This window comes from Elgaria multicarinata, chromosome 1 (assembly GCF_023053635.1).
Source record: "Elgaria multicarinata webbii isolate HBS135686 ecotype San Diego chromosome 1, rElgMul1.1.pri, whole genome shotgun sequence".
NCBI lineage: Eukaryota > Metazoa > Chordata > Lepidosauria > Squamata > Anguidae > Elgaria > Elgaria multicarinata.
The window spans coordinates 21,703,865-21,722,283 of NC_086171.1; the positions used below are offsets into that span (position 1 = coordinate 21,703,865).

At 43.7% G+C, this 18,419-nt stretch overlaps 1 protein-coding gene across 1 annotated transcript in view; it reads right to left on the minus strand.

The window, feature by feature from the left end:
• Positions 1–17,733, minus strand: part of LOC134413422 (collagen alpha-4(VI) chain-like) — an 80,271-nt gene extending 62,538 nt beyond the window's left edge. Inside the window, exons 1-6 of the mRNA XM_063147598.1 lie at positions 17,661–17,733; positions 14,459–15,067; positions 12,114–12,695; positions 7,737–8,342; positions 5,507–6,130; positions 3,401–3,952 (exon numbers count right to left, since the gene is read on the minus strand). Of these exons, the coding sequence (XP_063003668.1) occupies positions 3,401–3,952; positions 5,507–6,130; positions 7,737–8,342; positions 12,114–12,695; positions 14,459–15,067; positions 17,661–17,733 (3,046 nt within the window). The remainder of the gene's footprint in view (positions 1–3,400; positions 3,953–5,506; positions 6,131–7,736; positions 8,343–12,113; positions 12,696–14,458; positions 15,068–17,660) is intronic.
• Between the last annotated feature and the right edge of the window lie 686 nt (positions 17,734–18,419).

Sequence of the window (18,419 nt, forward strand, 5' to 3'; positions counted from 1 at the left end):
CCTGAGTGAGTATAGCGAATGTGTCCTCTTGAACAATAAGGAAGTGAAGAGAACTCTCTCTTAACAATACATTCTACACATTGTATTTGCATTGCAAGGGTGCGTTGAAAAGGACTCTTAGTGGTTGCCCCATGGCTGTTGAACTTAGACCATGCTCATCTTAGACCAAGGGTGGGGGGGAATCTTTCAGTCTGAAGGCTGGGTTCTGTTTCAGACAAGCTCTCAGGGGCTGAATTCCAGTCATGGGAAGGGCCAAAGGGGATGTGGTCCAAATTACAAAAAAATGCCAGCATATTGTAGCTTACAGGTCTTACTCCCGGTAACTACACCTTGGAGAGACACTGCAGCCCTTTAAAACCATTTTTTTTTGTGGGGGGGGGTTAATGTGAAAAAGCCAAGGATCTGCCAATTGGTGATTGAGGGAAAGGGGTGGGGCTCTTTGAGGAACACTGGGGGGGCTGTATTCGGCCTCCAGGCCTGGGGTTCCCCACCAGAGCCTTAGAGTGTCTCTCCACATTAAGGAAAAACCCCACACCCTCACTGAGGTTTCTTGTTCAGGAGTCTTTCCACATTCACCATGTGCCCCCTTTGATGGTAACCACGTGATGTTGAACTGAAAACTTTTCCTCTCAGCAATGCTATTACATTTAATGAAAGTGCCATTTAGTGGAGGAATTATAGCGCCACGCCAATTTTAAATGCTGGGGATAATTTAAATACTACATTATCTTCATTGTGGTGTTTTTTTAAGAACAAGATTACTGGGGGGAAATGTAGGAGATGTCCTGGAGGTTGGTGGCATCATGTAAAGGATCCGCAAACTTCTGTGAGTGGCCAATCATGAGTGTGCAATAAATTGCTCATGTAGAGGAGCTCTTAGACATTCAATAAGGCTCAAGCATCTTTCGGAAGCTTAGTAAAACATTATATAGTTGCTGTCTTTTGGAGGTCAGGGCTAAGACAATGAAGAGTTGGGTTTTACTTTATGCAACATTCTTAGTTGCTTAACAGGATCTTAATGTTAATCTCAACACAACATTCTATTTGTTTTTAGACTGGATAGGGTCAGTGATAAATGTATAAAAGGACATGACCCTCAAGACTGCAAGTTACTAGTGTTTATGGGAACACAACGGCTATAGTTCTGATAAGCTGGCCACCCAAACTTTGCCTCACTGGCAAAGTGCTTACCATCATATTTTTCTAAAGTCTAGTGAATCTATACACACTATTTTAATGCGGCCACATTTAACCATTTCTTCTTCTGACAGGTGGCTTCAACAGCAAGGGATCAGTATAACTGAAGTCAATGAAATTATACTGTATCTGATGTTTATCTTTAGCTCTATAGCAGTATTGCTCTCAAGAACACAGCCGTGCCTCAAGACTTGCCAAACCACAACCTGTTCCTTCTAAGAATGCATAAACAGGAGACTATAAACTTTGCTTAGCTCTGTTTGCACAGCAATGTTATCCTGAAAATACTCCATGTCTTCAGAGGATGTCCCAGCTGAAGGTAGTTCATGGGTCACAAAACAAGAAGCAGGCAAGAAAGGAGGTGCAAGACCCCCTTCCTGACTGTGCATGTTTACTCAGATGTATGCCCCACCGTGTCCAATAGAGGTTACTCCTAGGTGAGCGATCATAGGACTGCAGCCCTAGGGCGGATCCGCGCGTCGGCCCCAGAGCGCATTTATGCAACCCCAGGGCACCCCGAAAACGATAGTCTGTACTTGCCTGTAAAAAGAAACGAGGAAGAGACGACAACGACGATGACGCCGCCAACGCCAACGCCACCCAGCTTCCTGCTCCCCGGCCGGGACGGAGAGCTGGGTGGAGAGCGGAAAAAGCTCTCTACCCCGCCTTCTTCAAAAAGAGCTCTCCGAGCCGGCCGGGGAGCAGGAAGCTGGGTGGCTTCGGCGGCGTCATCATCGTCATCTCTTCCTCGTTTCTTTTTACAGGGTGCCCTGGGGTCACATAAATGCACTCTGGGGCCGACGTGTGGATCCACCCCTAGTCTTTGTATCTTGACTAGGCCAGGAGAATGGGTACTATGTCTATTAGCTAAAATTTGAAAGGTGATATGGCTTCCTTGTCGTCGAGCCAATTGACAATGGTAAAAACAAATGGGGAAATTTTATAGGCTATTTTGTTTGCCCAAAGGAACACCTTAAGAAAACGTAAGACACAATGCACGCCTAGCCTTTTCCTTTCTTTGTTTGAAACTTGCTAAGGGTCCACTTATGTGTAGAAAATGTTTCATGATTGATGATAAATGTGTAAGGAAAGGCAATGGTTATAAATTTCAGACATCAATGCATGTATACAAATGCAAGTTATCACACCCACGGATACTCCATTGCAATGCCCCAAGCAATTCCTTATCTCCCATACACACCATTTGCCCCATGACCCATACAGCCACATGCACCATTCCTTACCCATACTCGATCCATTGGTTCTTTCCCACATGTGCAAAGAACCAATTCAAATGCTTCTCAATGGTGCCTGGTATTGGTAAATAATTGGAAGACTGTGCCAGGTCAGAATGCACTCGAAACAATCACATATTTGAATGCATTCCCACAGCTGGAATCGCTCTGCATGCACAAAGCAGTCATATCATGGGAAGTGTAACCTTGGATTGCATAGTACTGGTGTTATAGCTGATGTCTAGCAATGGTCATATCTATGAGGACAACTGAGATTAATGGTGAAATGAATTCTCTTGAGTTAGCACTCTGGATATGAAGAAAATACCAGTGGGGGCCTGTGGAAGAAATTAGCATATGAGCCTGGACCTGTTCTCATAAGCAGGTAGAGGACAGTGAACCAGGCTGTGAGCATGACCTTTAGTAACCTTTAGAAAGGTCAGGACAGAGGACAATATTAACTGTACTTCAAACTGTCAAAAACCCATGACTTTGCAAAATGGAAGATATTTGCTAGCTTCTGCCTTGTACCCCTCCCTGCCAGAATCATGTGTATTCCATAGATAAGTTGTATAAGATGTTTACATCCTGTATGTAATGAAAACTACTTGCATCAGCCTGTATTGGATTGGATATTTCAAATGTATTTGTGTGCTGTGATTGGTGTTTTCTTGGATCCCCCTGAACCCTATAAGAATGTGTTCATTTGTATCAGATGTCAGTCTGCTCTGGTGCAGGCTCCTTGCAATTGCTAGTAATAATAAATCTTTCTCTATCTAAAGGAGACCGTGTCTTGAGAGTCTTTGACCCCCCCACTCAAATGATCCCAAAAGAAGGAATCAGATCTTACGAAATCCCTCCACAGTGCCATTACTTTAATGTGATGAATATTCACATGCAGCTTTGGGACCATCAGAAGACTTGCTAGGATCAAGTTTGAGCATCTTGGATTTAAGAAAACACCTTACCCTCAGGAGAGCAGATATCCCGCACAATGTCATGTTTGATGAGCTTGAGGGAATCAAAATCATTCACAAAGAACATCCGGTCTTTCCCCCCAGCGATCTCTTCCAGCTCTTTTTTGATGGCGCCCTTGACACCAATGGCGTATGTAACAATCCCTTCGTGTCGCAGGTCTTCCGCTGCTTGGGTCACTGGATCCTGGGATTCACCATCTGTAATGACGATGAGGAACTGGGGAACCTTATCCCTGGCTGCCGTTTTAAACAGGCCCCGCATGTACCTTAAAGCATCTCCAGTTAAGGTACCACCACCTAGCTGCTCAATCACCTGGATGGCTTTCTTTAACCATGGTGCTGTATTGTACTGGCCAATCATGAACTCTGTTTGGGGTGCACTTGCATACTGAACCACCCCGAAACGAACTCTGTCGGCACCAACCTGGAACATACTGATCAATTCATTCATGAAGACTTTCATGTCATGGAAATCGTCTGGATAGATGCTGCCTGACCCATCAATCAAGAAATAAATGTCCGCTTCCTCAGTTTCCTCGCAGCCTAACAAACAAGGCACAAAGGTGAAAGATAAGAATGTCAATTCGATCGCTGGGATGTTCAAGAATCTCTGTTTGATGTACATCAGGGGAAGATCCAGCAGACAAGCCATTTGCCGAGTGATAATTTGACACAATGTACATGGAAACAGTTAGGATCTCACTGTGTGTTACAATTGCCGGTCAAGCCCATTTCTATACATTGGAATGAGGACAATTTTAAAGTGAAACATGGGCAGGCAAAAGTTGAATCCTTCTTGCACCCAAGCTTTGCGCCCTAAAATCGTTTCTCCCCAGTCATGCTTCTCCTGATGAGAAGTGCTCCCAGTCTTGAGGCCAATGGAGGCTGGTGGCTCTGATGTCCATGGGTGGATTGGTGAATCTGCTCCAGGCTTCAGCCAGAACTCTAAAGGAGCAATCCAAGGCGCTTTGGCCCTTGGACAGTTCCTTTAGCTCTGCACCTTGGATAGTTCTGACTGGTTCTAACTGAAACCTGGAGAGGATTCAGAGCCACCCGCCTCAACTGTTTGGGGCCCCAGCAAGAGAGAAAAATAAATAACCAAGAGAAGCAGCCTGGAAAGAGAGCATAGGTGGGAGTACAATTCAACTTTCCCCTCCCATATGCCCAATCTGCACTATAGATCATCTCCACCTTTCTTCTTCATAAGAAATTAGCACAACCCCCATGGTAGTGCATGGATCATGTCACTGTAACATCCAATTGACTCAAGGGCGAGCGGAAAAGTGCTTGAGCCAAAGTCAATGACGCCCTACAAACGTCACTAGTGAATGCTTGCAAATCCTCTGACAGCCGTTCGCCAGGAACACTAACGTGACACAACTGCCAGCCAACTTTCCACCACCTGATTCCCCCACTTCCTCCCCAAAGGGGGAAAAATAACCAAGGTAGGGTGGAAGATGGTAACTGGCAGCAGAGAACTCCATTCTATTCAAGAGAAGCCCCATGAGCCCTTTCACTGGCTGTAAGAGACAGGTGTAGCTTTTTATCCCTCCTCCACCAAGATAATGGACTGGACTACAAGCCCTATCATCCCCTGTAGGAATAAGTGAATTTTTCCAACTGAAGGCCTATGCAGCCTCTCCTGGGAGCCTTCTGCAGCTGCTATCTCTGTCCCCTTCCCAAAGGTGAGGCTTTTAAAAGGTTTCCTCCCTGGCAGGGAGAGGGTAGAGCAGGAAGCCGATGGCTGGTTGGGCTTAATTAGATTCAAGGTGTGGGGGAGGGGCTTACTCATGATGGGCTGCCCACATTGATTCAGCTGTCTTTCATTTGAAATCATCCCATCCTTAATCTAGATTGGCTCTAACCGGTGCTGTGTGTGAGCGTGTGGACACCCCAGCAGCAATTATGTTTTAATTATACATGTTTAAATCTTGTAAACCGCCTTGAGTCCCAGTGCTGGGAAAAAGGTGGGTTATAAATTATTATTATTATTATTATTATTATTATTATTATTATTATTATTATTCCAGGAAAATTCACAGACATCCACTGAGCGTCTTTGCATTTACCCAAGCTGATCATGGCACAGAACTTTACCTTCCTTCAGGGTCCGGGTCCGCACTGGAATGGCAAATGTTTGTGAAACAATCTCAGTACAAAGCTGTTTCTTGATTTTCCACTCTAGGTTTGTTAGCTGCAAAAAAGATTCCAGGTCGGTGATGTGTTTCCTTGGGGGATGAGATGCAATTTTCTGTAGCTGGCCACTCTCCGAGATATTTCGGATGCCCACGGCATACACAGTAACGCCGCTACGCCGAAGCTTGGCTGCGGGTCTGGTGAAATTATCGCGTGACTGTCCATCCGTTATCACCACCGCCAACTGCTGCACACCGTGATTCTTCCTGCTCCCTGCCTCTTTGGTAAAAACATTTTTTTGTAGGAAGTCTAAAGCAGCACCAGTATATGTTTGGCCACCACGATACGGTAACGTTTTCAGATAGTTCAGAACCTCTGTCTTACTTTCAAATGTATCCAGGCTGAACTCTAACCTTGGTTTGTCACTGTAAAGTACCAAAGCAACTTGTACATTATCTGGAGCAATATCCAGAGCGCTAATAACCTTGAGCAAAAAAATCCGGATCAGATGAAAATTCCCTTGACCGATCCTACTGGATTCATCCACGAGGAAAGCAATATCTGCCACAGATGCACTGGAGCAAGCTATGAACAAAATAAGGAAATTATGTTAGAAAGAGGACTGTGTGCTAAGTAGGGCTGTGCTCCGCTCTGTTTCGGATCGTCGAAGCAGAAGCGGAGCAACCCAATCCGCCTCCACCAAAGGCGGATCCGAATCGGATCGGGGGGCAGCGGATCGAGATGAAGCGGTGCCTATTCAAAAGTAACCCCATTTAATATAGTGGGACTTGCTCCCATGTAAATGTGTTTAGGATTGCAGCCTGAATTCTTAACTATTCAAGCAAGGCCAGTCTTACTACAGTAATAGCAAGAGACAATGAGCAAAGGCAGGAGACAGTAGAGAAAGCTGCCCTGCTGGCAGCCTCGATGTGATCAATCTGTGAGGGTGGGTATTTGTAGAGTATTGTGGGAACCTGGTGGAAAGGTAGAGAACAATGCCAATTGAGGACAAGTTACACCAAGTCTCTACCAAGGTTTTCTATACAAAGCTTGTAATTCGCTATTAATCCGCTGTATCAACTTTTGGTTTCATCACAGAATTGAGATTGAGCACTACTCAAAAGCATTTCCTCTCCTGCTTTTCTGATAGATGACCTCTAGGTGGCACTTTAGTATAGTGGGATAGCGCAAATACTCAAAAGGAAATTGCACTCTTTCAATTTCAGTTTAGTGCTGCATTTCCCCTGCTCAAAAAAAAAAAAAGACCTCTCCAAAAGTGGTGGTTAGACATAGAAGTGAAACTGGAGGGTCGCATCATCAACTAAGGAACCCATAAACAATTGTGAGTAGAGAATGATGAGCCCACAATAAGTGCCTGTTGTAGAAAAGCCCACCATGAAATGTTGCGTGAGAATTTAGTTAGTCAGAAAGGCTGGAGCCTCTCAGAAGATATTAGCTGTTCTGTGGCTCACTCCCCTCATCCAGGCCATTTTCAAAGCATTTTTATTAACACTTTATTCAGCAGGAAAGATGCATCTCTTGGAGAAATGTAATGTTTGAAGGGGAAACCCATTCCTGCAAATACTCAAGGAGGTGCAGTTGACACAGATTGAGAAGTTGTTGTTGGACACAGATCCTTAGTGTGCATCCATTGTGCTTACTAGTACAGGTAAACTTCAAAATTTAATATTATTCTGCAGGAAAATCAGTAAGAACCAGACATGAATGCCACCTATAGAAAAGTGCAAATTGCTCCTAAGCCAAATCTCAAGAAGCTAAACAAAAGGTCAGGCATAACAATATTAAGTTTATGATCCAGTCCAGTCATATAGCAGATTTAACCCAAACCATGTATATTTCACCCTTTATAGACTGTGCCACTGTAACGAGAGCCGTACCACTACCACCCATCACAACGATCTTTAAGGAAGTCCCTTTGATTATATTACTGACTATATGACTACAATCCTTTTGAGAACCAATGACATTTCAGTTTAAGGAAAATTCAAGTGGGGGAAGTTCTCATTGCTACAGTGAAGAACATTCACTGAAGTCACAGAGAAATTGCTCACTGAATAGTATCGTTGTCCACCATCATCCCCATATTTTCTGGAGATTGAATAAATGACAGGGTCCTCCTCCCTATAATACATTTTAATGCACAATCTTTTCTCTAGTGACATAACTGTACCTGCTGGCACATCTGCCTCTATGGCGTCGTCGTGCTGTTGCTGAATCGATGCTTCCAAAATATCTACTACGTTCTTGCGGTACTGAACGAGGCGCTGTACATCGTTGACCTGGTAAACGAAGGGAGAAGTAGCCATCGCCTCTATTTCCTCCCTGTCGGAATTTAAGATGCCAACTGTTACCACTTGGATGCCTGTTTCTTTTAGTTCTTTTGCAGCTTCCTTGACATCATCCTCAGATTTCGCTGAGGTGACAACCACCGCAAACTGTGGGGTTCCTTGGTTAAACCGGCTCCCGGCCTCCTCAGTAAAATAGACTTCTAGTAGAAATCGCATGGCGCCCCCGGTCTCCAGGGGGCCTCCCATGAACTGGGCGCTGGTCTGGATGTGGTTCTGGACATCTTCCGTACTCTCATAAGTATTCAGCAAAAACTCTGTGCGCCTTTCTCCGCTGTACTGTGCAAAGCCAATCCGGTACTTGTCAGCCCCAACGTCTAGTTGCTCAACAATTTGGGCAATGAATTCTTTCGCTTTTTCAAAGTTGGAGGATCCCATGGCTTCAGAGGAGTCCAAAAGGAAAACGACATCAGCGTAGTGCTTTGTAAACACTGGAGGAAAAGTCAATAGTGTATTTTTTAAGAGGACAGGCCAATACAGAATAGATCCTACATTTCAATTATAGCATCCTTTGAAACTGATATTTTTCATGGAAATTATCATTTACTCAGTGCACTTCCATCCTGTTAAATTGTACTTGCAGCATACCGTGTGTTTTACGCACACTATAGGAGTGCTGAAATGCAGTTAACAAATAGCGTTGCATTGGTTCTATGCTCCTTAAATTAAAACAAAACAAAACAGGATGGCGGTCAAAAAGCTATAAACATATGGAGAGAACAGCTCGCTGGCCAGAATAAGTACTTAAACTTGGGCTAGAATCAAGGCCCCTTGGAGTGCTGAATCACCACCTCAGTTTGGCTAGCTACAACATCATAAGGTACACCCTGCTGAATCAGAACAAGGGTCCATCTAGCCCAGCTTCCTGAGTCCAACAAACCCACCAGAAACCAGCTATAGGCGTTGGCAACTAATGACTCATCAGTTCCTAATATTGCCATGGGAATAGACATCTCGATGGTCATTAAAGGCTGATCTGGGACGTTATACAGCGTGCCGGAGCCAGTCACACCAGAAGTCATGTTTAATCATTTGACCCTATTGTAAAGATGGCTGCTAAAATTCATCACTGACATTTCTGGATGTGGGGGATGGAGGGAGGAAGCAGGAGACAAAAAGGGCCCCTTGCACAAACAAAGGCTCCTTTGCTCTTATCTCTAATCAGAGTTAGTATCAGGGATGTGGGCGGTGGAGAATCCGGCAGCAGCAAGGAGAATGGCTGCACTTTCTAGCCCCAGAAGAGTAGGGTGAAGCCAAGGACTTGGCCTACACCTGGAGGAACAGCTGCTCTCCCCAGCATGGGCTGAGTAGCTTTGTGGGAAGCCGAGCACTGCACAAAGCCAGGGACTCAGCTCTGATCTGACAAACAATAATCTGCACCAAAGAAAGAAAGACCTTGTTCAGACGACAGGCTAAGCCACGGTGGTTTAGCATTTTGAGCTAACATTATGGTTTAGCGTGTCATGTGAACCATTCCTAACCATGATGGCTACATACCTATGGTTTAAAAACACTCAGTAGCCATTTGCTGCAAAAGGGTTAGTGGTCTAACCATGGCTTAGTGTGGCATCTGAACAGGTCCAGAAAGAAAGAAAGAAAGAAAGAAAGAAAGAAAGAAAGAAAGAAAGAAAGAAAGAAAGAAGGAAGGAAGGAAGGAAATATGAACGTCTACACTTAGGAGCAAGTGAACAGCGCAATGGAAAAGATGGCCTCCTTTGCATTTGAAGCTGCACGTTTGCAGCAGGGGGATCAGTAGTGCAGGAGTTCGACTATTTTTACAATGACTTTTCTTTTTATTGTCAGCACATTTTGTTCAAACTTTGTTCTACCTTATGGTTAAAGCGAACAAATATTCTGATTTGAGCTGCCTTTCTCCTGGCCTTCCTGTGGAGCTCTGTGCTATTCCTATAAGTCCACCCATATGCTGGTTCCTTGGCTGGCCCCCATCTCTTCCATAATCCCTTTGTAGGTACCAACATTCCATCCTTCCACCCATACGGACCCTTTTAGATCTCTAACCCTGAAAACACCTGGAACATGAGTACGGACTTTGCCTTGAGTCCTGAGATACTATCCAGACAAACCCTCTGAGTTACCTCTGAAGCAACTCTTGCCCTTAGCCATGAGCTGCTGAATCACCACCCTGGAGCCTGATTTTTGGTTTTTTGAGATATGCAAATATCTTAGCATGTGTAGATTCCCATTTCCTATACTCTCACACACGGGAGATTTCATAGATTTCCTCCTAAACCTTCTCCTCATCTCTCATTCTCTCTTACTGTCAATGATGTTACGCTTACTCCGGTCAAGGAAGCTCGTAGCCTTGGCTTTATCTTCGACTCCTCGCTCTCCTTTATTCCTCATATTGAGGCAGTAGCTAAATCTTGTCGATTTTTCCTGTATAATATTGCCAGGATTCGATCATTTTTGTCTGTCTCTTCTGCCAAGACGCTTGTTCATGCACTGGTTATTTCACGGTTGGACTACTGCAACCTTCTTCTCTCTGGCCTTCCTTCTTCTCACATCAGCCCGTTGGTTTCTGTTCACCACTCTGCCGCAAAGATCATCTTCTTAGCACGCCGCTCCGACCATGTTACTCCGCTTCTGAAATCTCTTCATTGGCTTCCAATTCACTTCAGAATCCAATATAAACTTCTCCTGTTAACCTTCAAAGCTTTTCACGGTCTAGCTCCTTCCTATCTCTCCTCTCTCATCTCACACTATTGCCCCGCTCGTGCTCTTCGCTCCTCTGATGCCATGTTTCTCGCCTGCCCAAGGGCCTCCACTTCCCTTGCTCGGCTTCGTCCATTTTCGTCTGCTGCCCCTTACGCCTGGAACGCTCTTCCAGAACATTTGAGAACTACAAGTTCAACCACAGCTTTTAAAGCTCAACTAAAAACTTTTCTTTTTCCTAAAGCTTTTAAAACTTGATGTTGTGCAGACTTCTACTGTTACTTTCTACTGTTAGTTTTTCCCTACCCTGTGCCTGCTTACCCTTCCCTGTACCTGTTGGCATTCTCTTCCCCTCCTTATTGTTTTACTATGATTTTATTAGATTGTAAGCCTATGCGGCAGAGTCTTGCTATTTACTGTTTTACTCTGTACAGCACCATGTACATTGATGGTGCTATATAAATAAATAATAATAATAATAATAATAATAATAATAATAGATCTTATGAGAAGATCAGTTATGAAGCTGTCCTTAGTTGTTCACTCAGAATTAACAATCAAGGGAGTTAGAGACAAGCAAACCTTTCCTTTGCTTAAAAGCCACCATAGGGAGGGGAGGTAAGTTGATTTGGGGCCATGGGGGTAGACAAGGGCTGACTACCTCCCAATACTATAAATGCTTTACTGATGTAACTATCCACCCACCCACGTACCCCATGTTGGGAATATTGCAACTTCATCTGCAAGTTACTGGAAGGGGGCAGTGTTGCAGTTAGTTTATTCATGGGAATTTTGACTACAGCTACTGTAGTACCATGAGGAGTGATAAAAGAAAACGTAGAGACCTATCACCATGATAAACAAAACCCCATGCTTTAGCTGTTTCAGGATGGTGGCAGCTAGTTTCGATGCTGCAGCAAAAGCACAGGTTTTCTGCTGGCTGGGCCCGCCCCCTGCCCAGGTGGATTGTGGCCAAACAGGGGTCACCATCCACCCACCCACCCCTCCACCACAACTTGGGAGCCAGGATAGCGAGCAGATGTGCCATACTCACCTCGCTCTGGAGAAAAAAGCCGTTGTAAGTCTCTGAATTTTTTCTTCACAGCTTCATGGGAAAGCCCTGTGATGGCTGCGAGATGACTGCTGCATCATATAATCAATACAGCACCACCACGCACCCACCCTGGGGCTTTCCTTGCATACAGACAGCCCCTACTGCAGCTTTAAAAGTAAGGTGGACCACATGATTAAATATATGATTGTGGAATTCTAACCCTCTGGATTTCCTTGGGCGCAAATTCAACTTTTTTAAAAAACTAAACAAACTATGATGAAGTTCCTGGAATTATTTCCAAGTAATTTAAATGTCAGTCTCCCTTTCAGTCTTCTAAATTATGAGCAATGTCATGGAAGGGATCAGAGATAATACAATATAACTCAGAAGGATCAAAAAAAGCACGTTTGTGCCAAATTTAAAGCAAAGCGCCTCCGGATATGTTATGTCACCCGAGAAGGGCAATTTTGCTTACCTTTAATCTGACTCTCCACTTCAAAGCACACGGTTTGGAGCAGACTGCTAGTAAGATCCTGAAGGCGATCAAATCTGTCAATTCTAAACAGAAACTTATTTAAAGGCTTGCTGGCCATTTCCTTAAGCCCAGCAGCATCCTGGACTTTGATTCCCACCACATAAATTGAGATTCCTCTTGCCCTCAGTTTGCTAGCTGGAACCTTGACTTTATCATTAGACTTCCCATCTGTTAGCAGAATGACTACTTGCGGAACGTTGTTCTGTGCTCTGCTTCCAGCAGATTCAGTGAAATATTCTTCCATGATAAAATCTAAGGCAGCACCGGTGTTAGTTTTTCCTTTCCGGAAGCGCAAATTCTGTATTTGTTCCAGAATGTCGTCTTTCGAAGAATACTGGTTTAGCAGAAACTCCACAAAGGTTTCATTGCTATATTGGGCCAACCCAATTCTAATGTGATTGTGGCCAACATATAAGCTGGAAATCAGTGTGTGGAGGATTGTTTTCACCTTCTCAAAATACTCAATGCTCTTTGAGCTGTCCACTAAAAATACAATGTCGGCCATTGTAGCTTTTCGGCACTCTAAATGAGAAAGGGGGGTTAAGGTAAAGGAGGGTGTTAGTTCGTTCTTTCCTGTTTGGGGTTACTTCTGACTTCAAACTCAAACACAACCCGATAGTTACTCAATCAACCCAAACTAGAAGTTGGGGTGGAGGGTTCCCCAAATGGATTTAATTTTGATGCAGTAAAAAAGTTAGCATACATTTGATCTACAGCAGCTAATTTATTTATTATTAAAGCAGCATCCTGTTCCAAGACAGTCAGGTAGAGTCATGGAGTTCTGTCCAACTTGCCGTTCCAAAGGCCCACATTTCCCTTTGTCCCAGCATTATTAGAAGCAACAAAATTGATGTAACGGCCCTTAGTACATCACAGCCAGCCCTAACATGAGGCAGACTGAGCCGGCCTCCCTAGGGGGCAGATGCCACAGGCATGGAGGGTGGCAGCAAGGTGCTGAAGGAAAATGCTGTGGGTGATATAAAGCATGCCCTGCACACACACCCCTATGCTAGTTGCTGCCATCAGGTGCAATGGGGGACTAGCTGGTGCTAGACTATTTTGAACCCTAGGCAACGTGAGCTACTTGCACCACCACCACCACCCCAAAAATTGCCAACTTCAATTCAGCTGTTTAAGAAGAGTTTCTGAACTATTATATTTTCCTTTTATTATGTTTTTTTTTAAAAAAAATGTAATTTGTATAAAACTGTGAGCCTTAAAGGGCAGCACTGCGCCCCTCTGAGGTCTGTGCCCTAGGCGGCTGAATAGGTGGCCTAATGGTAGCACCAGCTGTGATGGGGGACAATGGGGGTGTCTTTACACCGCTGCATTGAAATCTGATTTCCTCAAATACACCACTGCATTGTCACTGCAAGGTAGAAACAATAAAGTTAGATGGCAGGAGGGAGTGCGGGTTAACCGGCCAGAAAGACTGCAGCGCCAGTGGCCATTTGACTTGTCAAACCTGCCCCCTGCCCTGTGTTCCCGCACTTACTCGATCGGCCCAGAGCTTCGCCCACTGGGATAACTCAAACTGATGCCACTATTAACACCTGAAGAAACAATGTGGTGACCTCGGAGCAAAGGGAAAAGCCATGGTAAATCAATACTTCCAAAAAGTGCAGTTTCGGGTGGGAAAGCCCATCAGGGCTGCAAGTTGTCAGCTGTGTTATATCAACAGTGCAGCGCCACTGCACAGCCACAATGCGATAAATAGGCATATAGACACCCCCAATGTTCCATTGCCAGCGTTGAAGTAAGATTCAACTGCCAGTCCAGTCAGCTTCTGGGCACTAGTTGGGCACTGGTAACATGGAATGGTAGCTTCAGCTGTATGATAGCTTCAGTTGCACAGATTCCAGGTGTCTATACCAGTGAACAGAGAAATCTGAGATTAAGTCCACAACTCTACCGCTGAACTCCAAGGAAGTGGTGAAGCTGGATCTAGCCGAATCATAGGATACCATATAAATATTGACTAAATGACATGTCTGTCAAGGGCATGGCCCTCAACAGTTATAATTTTCCAGCATTTGGGAGCTTGGTTGAACAAGGAAAATCCTTAACACTGCATGTTAAAACTATAAAGGTTTTTACTCATTGAACCTGTTTGCAGAAACGAGGGGGGAGACCACTATTCTCTCTCTCTCTCTCTCTCTCTCTCTCTCACACACACACACACACACACACACACACACACACAGAGAGAGACACACACAGAGAGAGAGAGAGAGAGAGAGAGAGGAGAGAGAGAGAGAGAGAAAGAGAGACCCTTGTAGATTTACCTGGAGAAACCTGGATGATTTGTCGAGAGGCTTCCTCTACGTTAGAACATATCACCTGAAGTATATTTTGAGAGATACCCTGCAGGCCAGCAAAATCTCCCACATTGTAGACATGCGTTTCATCTGGGTCACTAGCGATTTCCTGAAGCTCAGTCAAAATTGCATCTTTAATGCCTATGGCATAAAGTGTGATGCCGGCGCTCTTGACCTCTTTTGCTGGTTCACTGATACGATCCTGAGCTTTTCCATCTGTTATTACTACTGCAATCTGGGGAACACCTTCATGGCGTCGACTTCCAGCCGTTTCACTGAACTGGTTGTCCAGCATAAACCTCAAGCTCTTTCCGGTTTTGGTCCCCCCTCCTTTGTAGTGGAGATTTTGTATCTTCTTTAAGATGGCCTCTTTGTGATGGAAAGTGTTCAAGAAGAACTCGTTGTGGGGCAGATCAGTGTACTGAATCAGTCCAATCCGGACTTTATCCTCTTCAATGTCAAAACTGTCCACCAGGGTATACAGGAAGTCTTGTATGCTTTTGAAGTTCGCCTTTCCTATACTTGAGGAACCATCCACCAAGAACACAAGATCTGCAACAGAAGCTTCTCTGCAGGCTGAAGAAACACAATGCAACATTCTTCTGTTCTTAGCAAAGATATTGATTGAATTCAGGACAGACAAAAGAAAGAACTTCATGTAACATTTACTTAGCTTATGGAATTTGCTGCCACTAGTGTGGAGCAGAGACTTAAGGCTGAAATCCTGAAAGCTGGGAGTTGTAGGACTTTTTTTTCTATCTAAACATGCATGCAATTGTGCCAGTTGCTTTTTTAAAGGGTTCAGACGAATTCAAGAGGGATGCATCTATATACGTCTGTTAGTAATGATAATTAAGGTGGTATATCTCTCAGAGGTGGTATATCTCTCAGGGCAGTATCCAGCTGTGTCATTCCACTGTCACAATTGAAGCTGCACTAGAGGAAACGAGGTTCCAAACTGTTTGCAAGAGGGAACCCAGCTAAACTTGCATTTATGCAAGCACTCTCGTGCAAGTGGCTTGTGCAATCCAAGCTAACTTAAATAGCTTCCACCTAACCTTGGTGTAGAACAGAAGGAGGATTTTTTTGAGAAGCTACAGATGCTTGGCGTTTAGGCCGAGAGTTCCTTTTATAATCAAGTTTTATCTCTTTTTTTATTATTGTTTATATATTTCCTTCTTCAGGTCACTTTAATCGTTGTGATTTCAGGCTAATGGGCAAACGTTTTGTTTCTAATGTCGGATGTCATCTAAGGTTTTGTATCAGGAAGATTTACTGTTTCATGTGGGTGTGGTCCATCGTTTAATCTTAAACTATTCAATGTTTTTTTAAATGTTTCATGTATTTGTCAGTTACATTTGTTTTACACGTTCAACTTTGAACCTTTTTATGTTTCATTTTCAAATCAACTACCTGGCAGTTTTACTCATTTCATATGTAGCTCCTGGTGGACACTTGTCCGAAATGCGTAGAGTGAGTACACTGAAGATTTGAAAATGAAAATAAAGATTCAAAGAACCATCCTAATTACCCACATGTTTAGTTTTTAATTGGTTTTTAATGCTCTATGTGTGTATGTACTGTGTTTTAGAGTTTTAAATTTTGTATTCTTGTTTTTATCTCAATTTTAGAATTTCTGTAAACCGCCCAGAGAGCCCTGGCTATGGGAGCGGTATATAAGTATAATAAATAAATAAAAATAAATAAATAAATAAAGCTTTGCTCTCCGTTTTTCTTCCGTTTAGTGGTGCTTTTTCCCCTCGCCTTGCACCAATCCATTGTCCAACCAGTTGCCAATGGATTGTCTAACTGGTTGTGCATTACACTTGCCCAACCACTTCCACAACAGAAACATTTGGCAGCACTATTTGAATTTGTGGAATGACATCATTGGATACTGTCCTAAACAACAGATATTGGAGACAAAGTACAAGGGGGTGACTTCATGCCCTGCTTGTGGGGGAGATCTGGCTGTCACTGATGAGGAAAGGATGCTCAACCAGATGGAGCCAGCAGAGTCCTTACTGTCAGTATCCAATTACAATTTCAGAAGATTTTGGGTTTGGTTTTTTTGCAAAGTAACTTCCACTCAGATTCAAAATTAATTAAAATCTCTCTCTCTCTCTCTCTCTCTCTCTCTCTCTCTCTCTCTCTCTCTCTCTCTCTGGCCTTAGCTAGACCTAAGGATTATTCCAGGCAAATGGAGGGGTCATCCTTGCCTGCTCCTGGGATCCCCTGTGTGTCATTTGGATGCACAGGAATGATCCCGGGATATAGGCCATGGCCTCTGTCTCTGTCTGTCTGTCTGTCTGTCTGTCTGTCTGTCTGTCTCTCTCTCTCTCTCTCTCTCAGTGGCCCGGACAGACACTGCAACTTTCAGTGAAGCTTATCTAATTATTACTAAGCAAGAAATGCAGTGCTTCCAGATGGAAGGCTCCTCACTCAAACAATCCAAAGACATTGTGCAGAATTTCTTTCTCTTTTTCATTTAGGACACGCTTTTCCATCACAAGGAAAAAGATGGAAGCAGCAGCAGTAAAACATGGCAGGGCTACGAACGGAAAATGACAATGTCTGGAGGTCCTGTCAAATCCCGTAAATGAGCCAGGATGACAACACGATAAAAGTTTCATTTAAAAGCACCCTTAGCTTGCATTGTTGTGCTCTATATTTGTTCTCCATTCTTTTGAAGAAGCAGCACAATACTATCTATCCAAGGCAGTGGTCACCAACAATACGTCCCCAGATGTTGTTGGGGTACAACTCCCATCATCCCTGCTAACTGGGGACTAAGTTGGGAAATTTGGGTTTTAATTTGTATAAGAAATCTGCAGAAACTATGAGTAGTGAGAAAGTAAACAAGCTCCATTGAAATCTAGGGCTTCCATTGTCTCTACTATCACTTTTTTCTGGCAGAGTTCCTATGTTTTAGCAGCTGCCTGACAGCAGAAATTCAGTAGCTAAGGCCTTTCTCCAGCATGGGGATTCAGCGACAGGAGACAAAGATACCTAAGCTTTTTCAGACGAAAGAAACAACCTAATACAAATCAATGGCAATTGTGCCAGTGAGTTGCACTCACTACCTATCACTACTTATTTCTTCTTAAAGGCAACAGGAATTTTGTCACTGATCTCATTGGCTGCCAAGGAAGTATGAATATTGCATTACCAGGGTTTTGGGCATCAGTAGAGTGCAAGGTGGTGAAACACAGAAGAATTAAAAAATGGCTCCAATTATCCATTCTGAATGTACCCCTAGAGGGAAAAAAAGAAAAGAACACGTGTTATTCATACCGAAAAACATGTCCCCTACTACACTAATCCATTTCCCCCCCTCCTCTGTTAAACTTAAAGGCCAGTTTAAGGACATAAAGCTGAAAGTGTGAATTAAAGCCACTCAAAAGTATTGTGTGTGATGTTTTATCTGTGCTGGTAATAGTCATCACTTGCTTGTATATTACTCAGTTAATGCAACAGTATCTGTTAATGAGCTCAGTGTAACTCACATTGGAAAAAAGTGGGGATTGAAGAATATTCCTTTTCAGTAACTGCATTGAGATGTAACAAACCTTGCCACAAACCATTGGTTATAAGAGGCTGCCAAACTAGAATATCAAACCATGGTTGAGGATGGCTTGCAAACTGCAGATTGTTCTGATTTGCTCTTACATCTGAATTCACAAATCACTGACAAGCCAGAGTTGGGCTCTACCTCAAGAGAAGGATACTGTGTGATGAACAGATGGAATATGAAAGCAGACGTGTATCTCTAAACCCTGGTTAGCCTCTTTGGTGTCTGGAAGCTCAAACCACATTGTGGGTTCTTAACTATAATTAGCACAAACCATGGTATGTCTGAACTGAGCCATTGTAAGCAGAGAGCAATGTGGCTGGGATCTGCTTTTGGTGTTTCGGCAATGATAGATCA